The 15,336-nt window shown below is 39.9% G+C and overlaps 1 protein-coding gene across 1 annotated transcript in view; it reads left to right on the plus strand.

The window, feature by feature from the left end:
- Positions 1-3,196, plus strand: part of LOC123764520 (phospholipase DDHD1) — a 36,056-nt gene extending 32,860 nt beyond the window's left edge. The window contains exon 11 of the mRNA XM_045752436.2: positions 3,075-3,196. Within this exon, the coding sequence (XP_045608392.1) occupies positions 3,075-3,088 (14 nt within the window). The 3' untranslated portion in view covers positions 3,089-3,196. The remainder of the gene's footprint in view (positions 1-3,074) is intronic.
- Positions 3,197-15,336: the final 12,140 nt, after the last annotated feature.

Genomic DNA, 15,336 nt, shown 5'->3' on the forward strand with positions numbered 1-15,336 from the left:
ACAGCTTCACCAGTTATCTTTGTTATGCAAGGAACAATGATGCTTAAATTGCTCATACCACCCAATGCTTACTGTGAAATTCAGTAACATTGAACTCTCACCATGCTTTTCCATAAAGTCCATGGTCATTTAGTAACCATGATCTTTGCTTTATCAACAAGCTGACAGGCACGTTACTGTCTATATGAACTTGAAACCAAATGGTTAACAATTTCAAAATTTGTCTGAAACTGAATGTCTGTTTTCATAGCTTTTGCAGCTCCTAATGGGGTCACACATTTAGCACTTGCTAAGTATCTGCCAGTATTCTTATTAATTGTTCTTGCAGTTGTGGGTCGTGGGCCAGGAGCGGAGGCAATATGTGAGGGGCCATTCTGGAGCACTAGACTTATTTAACAGTTGCATTTTCACCTCAAACTGATGGTTTTCCTGGCTTTGTTTGGTTCTGAGGCACCATTATCATTTGATGGAAGCTTTCTACTCTTCATGTTTGCTGGATGTTGCTAACATTCTTCAGCTGTAAATGTAGAATAAATGTGTACAGCATTGGTGGATATATCTACAATGGCAACATTAACACTGAAGGAGGACATGTAAAGCACATCGTGCCTCGTAGGTCTCATTGTTATGAAAGCAGATGGAAAAAAGCAATTGTTTTTCATTAAAATTTGCATGTTCATATTGAGAAAATAAGGATGTAAATCAATTCTTATTTTGTTGAATGTTTATATTGAAAAAAATAAGGCTCTAAATCAAAAAGAGTTTGTAAAATGTCATTAGACAATAGAAATGATATAAATAAGAAGGACGTAAATAGAAGGATGACAGTAATACAGTAAATGTATAGATATGGATGATAAGAATAGGGCTTAAAGATGATGAAGTGAGATTGTATTTTTCTTTAGTAATGATAATGGATTTTATGCATTTGAACATTTCATTCAATGGGATAAAGTGAGATACACTAAACATAAACATTATTATGTCATTACATGTTAACAAGGAGGTAATACAATCCAGTAGAGAATGTCTTAGGTTGTCATATCTACAAGGTTACCTTATATGTGCATCTTGTTGACCTCTTTAATCTTAGACACTGATGGCTGCTGGTATTAGAGAATGATCTTTATAGGCATGTGTAGTATAGCTTAGTTAATGTGTAAGTCAAATTTTCTTCATATTCATATATCAATTCTTTTTTTTTACATTTAGTTTCAAATGTTAACATGTCAGTAGTTTGTAACGATTTCATGCAAGGTACTCTTTATACTTCTACTACTATTGTATTTAACATGTAGAACTAAGGGAAGAATGTTACTTTGAATGATGGCACTTCTTGTGATAATTACACATTATACTATGAATGACTACTGAAGACCTTGCCAATAATTTTGGTAGGGAGAGACAGGCATAAGGGACAACCAGCCTGCACATGTAGACTTGTCGTGGCAGACACAGTAGTCTTCATTCAATTTTTTTTTATCTTACTAAGTGCATTTCTCATGTGATATGGTGTTCCCTTAATTTGAAAAGGGATTAGTTTAGTGGTCACTTTAGGGGCAAAACTGATATATTTGAGAGAATCTATAACCTTCCAGATGTTCATAGTGTTATTATCCAACCCAAGGAAGAAAACTAGCAAGGTTGTAGGGAGTGCCATACTGTGTTCTCTTGCCTCAATGTTTATATATTGTATAGTACACCTATCTGGTATATAGGGAAATGACTGAGAAGTACAGTGTGTAAACTTGTAGAAATATGTATAAATATGCACAACTGTTAATTAAAATACAATTCATATAAGTGAATAGTAATAAAAAGGGTGAACTGTAGATCATGAAATATATCTACTACAGTAGTCAGATTTTTTAATATTTGACAGCTTATCATCTCTGGCCCCCATCACATCCCATCATCTCTAGCTCTCATTGTCTCTGATGTCCAGTCACACCCCTTTGTCTCTGGTCTGTTACTTTGTCAAAGTACAAAGTAAGAAATTCCTGTGCACATGGGCTCACATTTGGTTCCTCAGGCCTCCAATAAACAGACAGCATCTTGAAAAAAAATCATGGGCACCCTTCTTGTGAGAGCCACAGGAGTGAGAGGATAACAGTGCATGCTGCAACAGCCGACACACTGCCTTACCATTTAATAATGATGAAATAAATAACTGATTATTTTACAATGGTAATGCCATGGGAAATCCTGACTGATAAAGACAATGTACTTGGTTCAAATGTCAGTGAACACAATGCTAGTTATGATGATCACAGTGCTAGGCAGTCGTTCACAGCACACTGCTACAGTTTTGTGCATCGTGAAATGGGACTTCGTGTTCCTTTAGAAAATAAACTTGTGGAAAATGATTGATGTTCATGATTTGGTGACCAGGATTCTGATGATAGCTGTATTGTGGCTACAGTTAGCAAGGTGTGTAGATATTGGAAGACATTTTGCAGAGTTGGATGGCGTTATCTGCCGAGTAGCACTATGCTGCATTTGAATTTTATTACCACGCCCCACCAGAACTGCTAAGTGGTTCATTATAGTGCACAAAATTGTAGACAGTTGTAACGTTTGTACAGTATATAGTATAATAACAGCAAAAACTGGGGAAAGTTGCTCAAAGAATATAATAATGAACTCATTAGTGACATGAATATATCAGCATCCCTATATTCTCCACATCCTTTGATACAAGTAACATTCTGGTGCATCATTGTACTTGAAAAAAATGGTAAAAACATAGGAAATAAAAATACAATATATTCAATGCATGCAGTTACAGTTTTGTGCAAAGTATGTAGAGCTAGGCTGAACTCTAATACTGTAACTGGTTACAAGATTATTACACTCGCCAGAACTGCTTAGTGGTTCATAATGGTGCATGAAAATGAATGTGGATATTTATATGTATAATGTGTGTATACAGTGTAGTAACGGCAAAGCCAGCATGTTTTATTGTTCTGAGCATATTATAGTGACAAGTATATTTGAGTATTTTAGTGTTCCACACATTTTATTTTATATATTTCCCAAATGACACACTATTGAATATTACTGCAATATTTCAGAGACATTGAAATAAATATCTAAAAATATCTTCATGGCAATTCCTGTCCCACGGTGGTGCTGGGGCGACTGCCCTTCATGAGCTTTTTGAAATGTGACATCACTGCGATATTTCCGTGCTTTACTGCGACCAAAGTAAGTAATGTATTTTTTTCCTTTATACCTTGATGTGGGAAAAACATTTTAACAATATTAGAAAAAATTGTACTTAATTTTTTCTTGCACATGGGGAGATGTCAGCTATAAATGGGCACAGTTCAGTGATTAATAGAGCCAGTAAGCTCTATTGGCAAGCTCCTTTGGTTGCCTACTGGGGTGGAAGAACCAAAGCTGGCTGTGGCTTTGCCATCATGTGTTTGCCATATGTGGAGACTCATACATTTCCCTTTTTCCCTTATCTGGAGGTTGACCCTCCTCAGAGGCTGTGGCTCCTCAGAGGTAACACACCTCTTTAGTAAAAAAATACGGTAAAACAAAAAGTTCATTGGGCCCAAGTGTATCGAGTAGGTAATGGGCCCAGATGGACTAGGTCAAGTGAGCATTGGAGAGATCGAATCCCTATAGGTCCTTTGATTCCTACTCGCTTTCTGCTGGATACCTGCAGTTATATTTGCCCCGGAGTTCCTTAGGGTTTTATGCTTCCCCTTGTTGGGCTCCATGGTGGGTGGGGGTCCAGGGAAATGACGTGATATCTTTATCTTATGCTTACTAATTTCTCAACTTACAACAATTGTGTGACTTGTGACCAGGCCAATGAGTTGAGCCCTTTTGGAAGTTGTTCTCCTTCGTCTCCTTGGAGTAAGCCCTCTGACTTGGCTCTATCTCTTGATCACCCTATTCGTCCCTTTCCTCCATCTTCCCAGAATTGTCTGTTGTGGTGGCTACTACTGTATCACCTGTGTGAACAGCTTTCCTTATGAATTCTTATGACCATTCCATATACTCCTCACTACTCCTGGGGGGGAGGTGGGGGGTGGCTGTGGCATCATACTCACCCTTGGTCCGCTTATGTTCCTTGTATTGCACCTTTACAGCTGGCCACAAAAATAAACTCTTAAAAATAGCTTTGGAAGAAGTTAAAGCAAATTTAAACTTAAATGACTATGATAGGTCAGGTAAGGAAATTCAACAGGAAAAACAGATTTTGTCAGTACAGATGGCAGAAGTTACACAGGGAATAGAACAGTGCAAGAAAGATATGCAACTCACCTATGCACAAGTGGCCAAGGAGAAGGAAAAAATAGAAGAAGCGGTAAAGGAAGCCAAACATGGCAGTAACCAGGATAAAACAAACATTAGGCTGGAAGTCAGAAAGGAACTGGCATCAAATCCTAAATTGGTGCAAAACACAGTTGATCGAAGTAAGTCTGATAATTTTTGGTTGCAAAGAAAAGGAGATAACATCTAGGTCAGAAAGAGCTGTAGAAGAAGAGAAAGTAGTAGATAAAATTGTTGGCCTCGTGAAAGGTCTTACTACCATAGAGAATGTCTGTGACTACAGGAGGACTGGAAAGGGAAAAGTAAAAGGGAAAGATCGACCTTTGAGGATCACCCTAAACGGTGCCTAACAGATGGAAGAAGTACTAAGGAATGCTAGAAAATTACAAAGTGATGAGGAAGGGAAAGTATAGTCATTAAGACGAGATCTTTCAAAAGAAGATAGGGAGAATCTAAAACTGAATCTCGTCGATGCAAAACGTCTAAATGAGATCAGGAATGAAGAAGAAATCAATTCTTTTTTCTACAAAGTGATAGGGGTAGGCTGACCAGTAAAATGGTACAAAAAGGCAAACCAATGAAATCATGAAAAGGGTAGTGAAGAAGGAGAGGGAGACATGTTCCTGAAAATTGCATACACCAACATAGATGGAGTGAAATCAACGATACTGGAGTTAAGTGATGTGATACAGCTGCAGACATCAAATGTTGTTGTACTCACGGAGACAAAACTTGCAGATGATATTTTAAATGAGGTCATATTCCCAAGGGGCTACTCAGTTTGGAGATGGAACAGAAAAATTAGGAAAGGCGATGGCGTTGCTGTTCTGGTGAAAGAACACCTAAAGGTAAATGAAATAATGATTGCTAATCCACCAGAAGTTGACATAATAGCACTAAGAGATCTGCAATCAGGAGGTTATCTTGAGATGATTTTGGGGCTTTTTTTTTTTTAGTGTCCCCGCGGCCCGGTCCTCGACCAGGCCTCCACCCCCAGGAAGCAGCCCGTGACAGCTGACTAACACCCAGGTACCTATTTTACTGCTAGGTAACAGGGGCATAGGGTGAAAGAAACTCTGCCCATTGTTTCTCGCCGGCGCCTGGGATCGAACCCAGGACCACAGGATTACAAGTCCAGCGTGCTGTCCGCTCGGCCGACCGGCTCCTCTAAATGATAGGATGATAAAATAACGATCATAAATGCATATAGTCCACCGCCATGCAACACATGGTCAAAGGAGGCAGTGGGTTCCCTTTAGCCGTTGATATATCCAACACGTGGGAAATATTTGTATGTGTTATGTATATGTCTGTGTAGGGAATTTTACTGTGATCACTGTCATACAAATTATAAAATGTTTCAACAAGTATAAACATGCCAAACATCAAACGAACGAAAACAATGCGTTCGTTTCTGCCGCGAACGCAGACTGAGCGACGTGGTTCTATATTTGGCGCTTCTCTTACACATGCTTTGTACAAATGTTATACAGTTCATCTTATAGAAAATTTTATTGCGAACACATTGGTATAAAAAAGAAATAAGTACATAGAAAAGTAGGGTCAGGAAACGTATAAACTTTCCAAGCATGATTTTCCCCCTGTGTTTTCGCCAGTGCGCTCGCGGCTAACTACTCTCCACTTCACACACTCTTGCGGGTGGGCAATTACCTATATTAAACATTCATATGCATATGTCCGTGTAGAGAATTTTATTGCGATTCCAATGATACCAAAATTAGCGATGTAGGACAACTGTAGGCTTCGCAACCATTAAGAGAGTGGAAACATTTTGTTGCTGTTTGGCGCTCTCGGCGAGTGATCTGCATAGTTTTTTATTTGGTGTTGATACTCCTTATGCTTGGGCGGCATTTTATACGTATGCTCTTATAGACAATTTCATTGCGAACACAGTGATACCAAATTTAAATACGTGCGCCTTCAATTATTGTCAGGACAGTCAAAAGAGTGTACACTTTTTCGGTTTTACCGCATAGGCGCGCGAAGTGCCGAAAGCATCTGGGGTATTTTTTTTTTTGAGCGCCGAGAGCGCGAAAGTGTTAAAGAAGCTACGAGGATGAGGGAAGGGGATGTTCCCTCCATGCTGGATTTGATATTTACCAGGAAAGAGGAAGAGATATTTGACATTGAGTACCTCCCGCCCTTGGGTAAAAGTGACCATGTCTTTTTAGGAATAAAGTATACAATGTGTTATAATCTGGAAGAAAATGAGGTTGAAGCAGTTAAAAAACCTGATTTCAGGAGAGGTCATTATGGGGAACTCAGACATTTCTTTAAGGAATTTGACTGGAAAGACTTACTGTTAGGACATAAAGTAAATGAGATGTATGTCAAGTTTTGTGAAATACTGTACAGTATATGATAAAGACACAAAAAATTTATACCAAAGCAGAGATGCAGAACTAGGAAACAGGATTGGTTCGACAGAAATTGCGATAGGGCCAGAGACTAAAAGACACAAAAATAGAATCAATATAGGAAGAGACCAAACCCCCAAACATACCAGCGATACAAAGATGCAAGAAACAACTACACGGCAGTGAGGAGAGAGGCAGAAAGAAGTTTTGAAAAAGGGATTGCGGAGAAATGTAAAACAGAACCAGGTCTATTCTATAAATTCATAAACAAAAAATTGCAGGTAAAGGAAAATATTCGGAGGTTGAAAATGGGAAATAGATTCACGAAAAATGAAAAGGAAATGTGTGAAACATTAAACAAAAAGTTCCAAAGTGTGTTTGTACAAAATGAAATCTTCAGGGAACCAGGCACAATAAGAATTCCAGAGAACAACATAGAGCACATAGAGGTGTCAAGAGACGAAGTGGAAAAAATGCTTAAGGAGCTAAGTAAGAACAAAGCTGTTGGTCAGATGGAGTTTCACCATGGGTTCTGAGAGAATGTGCACCTGAGCTCAGCATTCCACGTCAACTGGGTTTTCAGGCATTCCTGTGTACAGGAGTTGTAGCTGATGTGTGGAAAAAGGCTAATATACTGTAGTTCCAATCTACAAAAGTGGCAACAGGGAAGACCCCTCAGTTATAGACCTGTATCATTGACAAGTGTAATAGTGAAAATATTGGAAAAAAATAATTAAAATTAATGGGTAGAACACTTGCAGAAAAAGATATAATATCAGACAGACAGTATGGTTTTCGATCTGGAAGATCCTGTGTAACGAATTTACTCAGTTTCTATGAACGAGCCACAGAGATTTTACAGGAAAGAGATGGTTGGGATGACTGCATCTATCTGGATTTAAAAAAGGCTTTTGACCTCTTCCACATAAGAGGTAGTTCTGGAAACTGGAACATATTAGAGGGGTGACAGGTAAGCTTCTAACATGGGTGTTAGAAAAATTTCCTAACTGACAGAAAAATGAGGGCATAATCAGAGGCAATGTATCGGATTGAAGGAATGTCACAAGCAGAGTACCACAGGGTTCAGTTCAGTTGGAATACAGAATTATATGAACATGTTTGCTGATGATGCTAAGATAATAGGGAAGATAAGAAACCTAGATGATTGTCATGCCCTTGAAGAAGACCTGAGGCCAGATTCACGAAGCAGTTACGCAAGCACTTATGAACGTGTACATCTTTCCTCAATCTTTGACGGCTTTGGTTACATTTATTAAACAGTTTACAAGCATGAAAACTTCCCAAACAACTGTTGTTATTGTTATAAACAGCCTCCTGGTGCTTCAGAGCTCATTAACTGTTTAATAATTGTAAACAAAGCCGCCAAAGATTGAGAAAAGATGTATAGGTTCGTACGGGCTTGTGTAACTGCTTCGTGAATCTGGCCTCTGGACAAAATAAGTATATAGAGGAATACTTGGCAAATGGAATTTAATGTGAATAAATGCCATGTTATGGAATGTGGAATTGGAGAACATAGACCCCACACTACCTATAAATTATGAGAGAAATCTTTAAAGAATTCTGACAAAGAAAGGGATCTAGGGGTGGTTCTAGATAGAAAACTGTCACCTGAGGACCACATTAAGAACACTGTGTGAGGAGCCTATGCTACACTTTCTAACTTCAGAATTGCTTTTAAATACATGGATGGAGAAATACTAAAGAAATGGTTCACTTATTTTGTTTGACCAAAGCTGGAATATGCAGCGGTTGTATGGTGTCCATATCTTAAGAAGCACATCAACAAACTGGAAAAGGTGCAAAGACATGTCATTAAGTGGCTCCCAGAACCAAAGGACAAGAGCTACGAGGAGAGGTTAGAGGCATTAAATATGCAAAAACTAGAAGATAGAAGAAAAAGAGGCGATATGATCACTACCTACAAAATAGTAACAGGAATCAATAAAATTGATAGGGAAGAATTCCTGAGACCTTGAACTTCAAGAACAAGAGGTCATAGATTTAAACTAACGAAACAAAGCTGCTGGAGAAATATAATTAAATACACTTGTGTAAACAGAGTGGTAGACAGTTAGAACAAGTTAGATGAGACGGTGGTGGAGGCCAAAACCGTCAGTAATTTCAAAGCGTTATATGACAGAGTGGTGGGTAGACGGGACACTACGAGCATAGCTCTCATCATGTAACTACACTTGGGTAATTACACATGAGTCAGATCAGCTCCCCAGGAGACCTTAATATCCTGAAAACTAAAGCCAAAATCTTGAGCTGTCATGGTCTCTAGGTAAGATTTTGATCTTTCTTTTATCCCTTTGATTCTTGGTCATCCCTTCAACTCGTGATACATTTTTCATGGCTTTTTGTTTGGTGATCTCATTACTTTGATTCCCTTTTTCAAGGCTCTTCTATGTTCACAGTGTTATTAAATCCATCCAGGCCTTTGATGTTCAGAAGTTTGTGGCTCTGACCACTGTGTTCTCTAATATGCCTTGTGACCCAAGACACATTTGAAACAGACACAATTTGGACTATAAACTGTGTGTAGGTTTGTGGCCTTCAGCTATGGACAGAGGTGTGTCAATATGGGACCTGACAGTACGTGGTGGTTTTGCCACCTAGCAGTGGTTGGCAGTAACTGAGAGGGTTTGAAATGACTACTGAGCTGCTCCATTTCTTCTTTCTCTCTGAACCACACAGTTGTCTGTTTTGTTTAGTTTCTGTATGTGTCCTTTGGTGAGGGTGATCGCAACAGTCCTTTATTCCTCTTTGAGTGGACCTGATTCTGGCTTTGGTTTTCAGTAAGTCTGATGTGGCTTGCTTGTGGAGCTATCTGTGTTAGCTTCAGGGAGTCACCCAGGCCCAACCAGAAAGAGGTGCTTCATTACAATCAACACTGGATTTTTTATGGCATAATTTTATGCAATTTTAAAAGCCCTAGCAGTTACTTTTCATGTCATTGGAATGACATGGAGTCGTCCTGGCATTGGAATCATTTAACCCTTTACATCCTGTGATGATCGAAATTCAACACTGGCTGTCATTACAGGGTAATCTTTAGCAGATATAAAGACAATAGGTTCTGGTTGAATTTCTGCGATATTGGTATTAATTTTAATAACCTTGTGGATGCGGCTGTTAAAGAGGCCATTTGCACCTGTCTTATCCTACAGAAGTGATTTCCTTACTCGGTTTTCTGCGGTCATAATGCCATTTACCACTGTTGGAAAGACAAATAGTTAGCCATTACGGATAACAAATAAAATTCAATTAAATGTGACTTAACTCGGTGGCCTTCATCCTACCAACTTAATAGGAAGTGGGAAATGTTCTTCTAGGTTGTGCATTAGCAACACATGAATAACTCATTGGGATTTAATGGAAAACACCTGCACCTTGCAAATGACAGTCTGCCATTTCTCTGGGAAAGCATCCAGAAAGTTGCCAAAGCTTTACAAAGAAAATACAATATACAGGTATTGTATATATTGACAACTGCTGCATTCATAAGACTCAAAAACCACTAAACTGTCAAATAACTCTCCACTGACATGTAGCCTAGAACAGTGTTGTAGGACCCCATTGTTGCATCATCTTGCAAGAAGTCCTAGAGCTTCTAAGCTAAGTACTGGCCATCCTAGGATTTGCCCTGTTAAGAGGGGTCTGTTTTGCTGCTTCATTCCATTATAGTATTTGCTTCACAAGCGTGTTCTCTTTAGTTTTGTGCTCCAAACTGCATGTGCTCAGCAGTTACTTCCCTGGTTGTTCATGAGCACTGCCCTTGAACTGACAGAGTTCGTTCTCTTTTTGTGTTTGAGGGTTTGACCTTTCTAGGACAGGCCACCTTACCTTGGGTATTTAAGGAATCTTCTAACCTCTCTGTTCAGACCCTTACAGGGAATGGGTCTTTTGCCGATTCCCATTTTATTTGGCAAGCGTCCCCAGTGCCTGGGAGCACCTGTCTGGCTTATTACTGGCAGGTCCTGGGCTCTGGTGAAGGAAATTATGCATAAAGTATGGTCTGTCTAGCTGCCAATTGAGAGTTTGAAGGCTGTTCGTTGCCTTTGCTACATGAAAACAACAACCATTCTTTCTGCCCCTGCCATGCCTCCTGTTGGATTGCTGACTCTTACGACCTCGATTCTGTCACTGAAATCGAGGCATTTCAAGCACCTACCACATTACGGGGTTAGGTTTGCCTGGTTTCAGCATTAGTGGCTTTGTGTTTTGATGGAAGCCCGGAATTGCCTTGTGTGGTGTATTGGGACCCATAATTGTAAGCATTAGTGATCTTTCCCTTAGCTCCAGGTACACCACCTCTTCCTTTTCAGGCAGGTGTGTTTTGCCCTGCTTTAGCTCCTCCACTGCTTCTGGCTTCAAAATGTCTGAGGGTTTTAGAGTCAGGGCAGGGTTTAGCTACGAGTTTAGCTCGGCAAATCCTGAGGGTTGCCCAGTCCTTCAAGTGCAGAGGTAGTTGAACCATCTAGTATTGCCGAGGTTATGGAGATTTCTTCACAACTGCATTCTTCCTTTATACCTACTTCTCTAGAGAATTGCCTTTCTTTCCTAGGCTTTGGACTGAATTTATCTTTGAGTTTTCATGGCAGGCTCTCAGGGCTGGGTGGTAGCCCATTTTGGGCCCTTGGATTCTTCTTGGTCTTAGGTTAATTCCAAGAAGGGTAGTATGCTCACAGGAGAGGGGTTCTCTTATCCTCCTAATCAGTATGAATTTGATTTAACCATGGCTTATCCCAGCGTAGGCTGTTCAGCCCTGCAGATTTTGTCTTTCTGACACTTCCTGAGTGTCCTCTTCGGTCACTTGTGTTGACCTTTTGTGGTACCTCCTTTGGAATTTGAATCTTGCTTCCATGATGGACCTTACGTCCTTTGAGTTTGGGTTGGCATCAGCTTTTGGCTGTGTTATGAGGTCCCAGACTCATCCAGACTGCTGAAAATCACCTTTTGTCCTTGGGGGCTTGGCAGGGGGTTCTGTCATCCCCATATACTTGAATGGTGTGAAGTGTCGAACATTCTTCAGGTGTTCTTGGGAGACTTTCCTTATTCCCCGCATCAGGACTGCTCGTTTGTTCCTGCTCACACCAAGGATTTGGTTAAGTGGCAGCTTCACATTCAGCTGCCACTGCTGTCCTGGTCCCTGGACCAGGACAGCAGTGGCGGTCATTGAGTTTTCTCTCATTGTCATTGTTTTCTCTCAAGTCATTGATTTTCTCTCCTCCCCTTTGGTTCAAGTTTTCTTTGTTAAGGCGGTGTTTTTGCTGGCACTTGCCTCCGGTTATAGGGTTGATGAGATGCGTGCTCTTCTCTGGAAGCAGGAATTCTGCTCTCTTTGGCCCTGGTGGGCATTTACTTCATTTGCAACAATCTCCTTTTCTGGCAAAGAACAAGTCAGCAGAATTCTGGAAGGGTTCTTTGGTTATTGATGCTTGGTTGAATCAGCCAGATGTTCATCATTTGTTGTACCCGGTCGCAGCAATTTGTCACTACCTGCGTACCACTGTCTAAGCTTCAGTGGATGCTCTTTGGGTTGATCCAGTCCCCTTGGTCCCATCACAAGCCTGCAGTATATCCTTGGGCCCATGATTTTCACAAACGTGCTCTATTCGTGGTGGTCTTCAGTAATATGTCTTTAGCAGATATTCAAGCTCAGGGGTTTTGCGCACTAACAGGGTCATAGGTGGCCAAGTATTTAGTAAATGTTCCTGGTCCTCTTTAGTTCCCGAGCTGCCCTGGATCATGTTTTCCCTGCCCTTTAACTCTGCTTCGACTTATTGCCTTGCTTATTCCCTGTGCCTCATGTGAGGGAGAGGGCCAGAGTTTGGCTTCTGGTTCCCAGTAGGCTAAATGAATTTGAGCAACTGATGTGACTGGTAGATTAGAGCAATCTCAGAGAAATAGAGCCCTGTTGGTTTCCTGTAGCTAACAGAGGCATTTCATTACATTCAAAGCTGGATTTTTTCAGGATCAGAAATCTTGTTTTGTCAAGTCATATAGCTCCTTAGCAAAATCCTTGGTAAATCTGGTCCTTTGAAAGTGCCAATGTTGTGTTTTTTTTGCTCTCGTATTGGTATCTTAATGACACTTAGGAGTTTCTGAACATCCTGTGATGGATGGTGCTAAATAGTTGTCCAGGATTGGTACCTTTTGATAATTGCTTAATACTATATAATTTATATTATTTATTACATTAACTCCTTTTCCTACCATCCTCCACCTGTTAAGAAAAGTGTTCTCGATCTATCTTCCTCCACGCATCAGTTTCTTCATTCTGAAATTTCCTTTATTTACAAATCTCTCGCCTTGGTTACCCCCTTACATTTTATGAACTGTGCCTATTATCAAGCTACACAAAATTTCTTCTATCCTGAACCCAGTTCCAACACCATTAGCACTATGCTCTGCTGTCCCTTTATATACAAGCTCAAAAATCTCGGTAATACCCTTCGTCCTCTTGACATAAAGCTCGCCTTTCAACAAACTAACACTAATCGTAGTAATCTGGTTCACACTGCTCCTCTGGCTGCTGGTGTCTACTTTATTTCCGGTTTGTCTTGTACTCTCCAATACTTTAGTGACACTGGCCGTACACTTAATGACAGACATAAGGAACACAAAAGTAATTATCAAAATCCAAACCTGGAAGGCTATGTAGCAGAACACAAAAGAAGTGTTAAGTCTGCAGACATAAACAATGCTCTTCTGTCATGTTAGGGATTCTAATCATCCTATTCATTGGTCTTCTAAAATAATCTTTCCTACCTCTACTCTTCACAGACACCATCTTGTTGAATCACCTCTGATACCCAACATGAACCTTAGTCCTGGCTTTGTTGCTGTAGACTCTTCCCTTTCACAGTACATACTCAAATGCTCTAACCTTTCCAACAAACATGACCTGACATGAGCCTAATCCCCCCCCCCCCTTCCCTTGTTTCTCTTTCTTATGTTCCCATTCTTACATCCACCCCATCCGTACTTTTCTTCTTCTTGCCTTTCGCCTTGCTCTTACATTCCTCTAGGAGTTACTTCCTCTTACCTACTCCTCACATCTTTTACTTTACTTAATGTCCATGCCTTCCTCGCTCCCATCACAATCGAGTTGATAATGGTCCAGGAAGGATCAAAACATCGTCATCTCATCTTCTGGTGTGTGGTTTGGTAATCATATTTTCAATCATGTTATTGCAACTTATCGCCTGTGAATTTATATTAATCTTTAATGGCAAGATAGTTTGGCTTAAGTTGTAACTGGAGGGTTAAGATTCTGTTGAATGTGGATGTTATTGGTAATATATTTCATATTCTAATTGTTATGGATTTTGCATGTGTTAGTTGTAGGATATGCAGTACCTTAGGTTTTTCACATGCTGACAACTCATTTTTTTAATACATGTTTCATTGAAAACAGGAGAGCAGTACTTATAAGAGATCAGCTAAAGTTTGATGTTTTAATGCCTAAAAAAGTTTTAAAATTTAATATCCCCAGTATGTAAAAATTTAAAATTTTTGATCGTACTGCATAGATAGATTAGGCATGTAGTACAGTCATGTTCAGGATTTAGAAGAGCATTATGGTTCAATGACATGTGACTCTGTGAGAAAGCAGTTGGTCTCAGGGAATATTATACCTATTTGTATGATATTGTGTTGATCTTATGAAGCCTGTTGTGTGGTGTGTTGCAGTGCAATAAAATTAGTGAGCCATCATGGTGTCTGGGTGCCTCGCCAGTTAGCCTTCTTTAGGGAGGCTAGAGTAACATTGCTAAGTTTGTCATAGAATTTCTGGGGCTTCAGCCACTCTTAATCTGTATGCATCTGTGTACTGTATTTAAAATATGACTTAACAATGGAATGGACAGTACTTTTACTTTATTACCCTTTTTCTCACTTTTGTGGTGTAGAGGCATTAGCCAAGATAAAGTAAAAAATATTTATATAAGTAAAAACCAAACTAGCTGGAGGAGCCTGAAAGTTTGCCTCAGTCAAATGGAGGACAAATTTGCAAGAGGTCATGGTGGCCTCATGCAAATGGGTCACATTAGATATGGAAGTTCTGCATGGCCTACTTGGTAACAGCAAAAACCTGACCTCTTTAAAGGCACAGTGTGACAATTTACCACACTGGGAAAGCACCCAGAAAGTCAAGTTAACTTTACATACAACTGGAGGGTTAATAAAAATCAGTCTCAAAAGAACGGAGCAACTCTGCACACAATTGACGTAATCCGTGAATAAGTTAGCTACTGCATATATTGCTAACTTAAACCAGTGCCTTGATAAAATAGGTACAGTAGGACTAGAAATAAATGCAAGTCACATACCACCAAAGAGAAAGAACAGGCGGCAAACTGGAACGAGAACGGCATACCCGTTCTCTTAGAAAATAGAAACTAAATGTAGTGATTGCCCTTGTCTATAAATCACCAGATGCAAATCCTCAGCAGTTCAAAGACAAACTTGCAAAATAGAATACTGCGAAGAAAATCTCTCAAACCCTGCCCCGAACATCATCTTGTTTGGCAACTTCAACTTACAGCACCTAAAATGGAAAAAGTGGCAGTTATACCAGAGAGAATCCCAGGAAGCAGTTAAAGTGAACAGGTCACACACAGATGACCTATTGCAGATG

The sequence above is a fragment of the Procambarus clarkii genome, chromosome 79 (assembly GCF_040958095.1).
Source record: "Procambarus clarkii isolate CNS0578487 chromosome 79, FALCON_Pclarkii_2.0, whole genome shotgun sequence".
NCBI classification, from domain to species: Eukaryota; Metazoa; Arthropoda; class Malacostraca; order Decapoda; family Cambaridae; genus Procambarus; species Procambarus clarkii.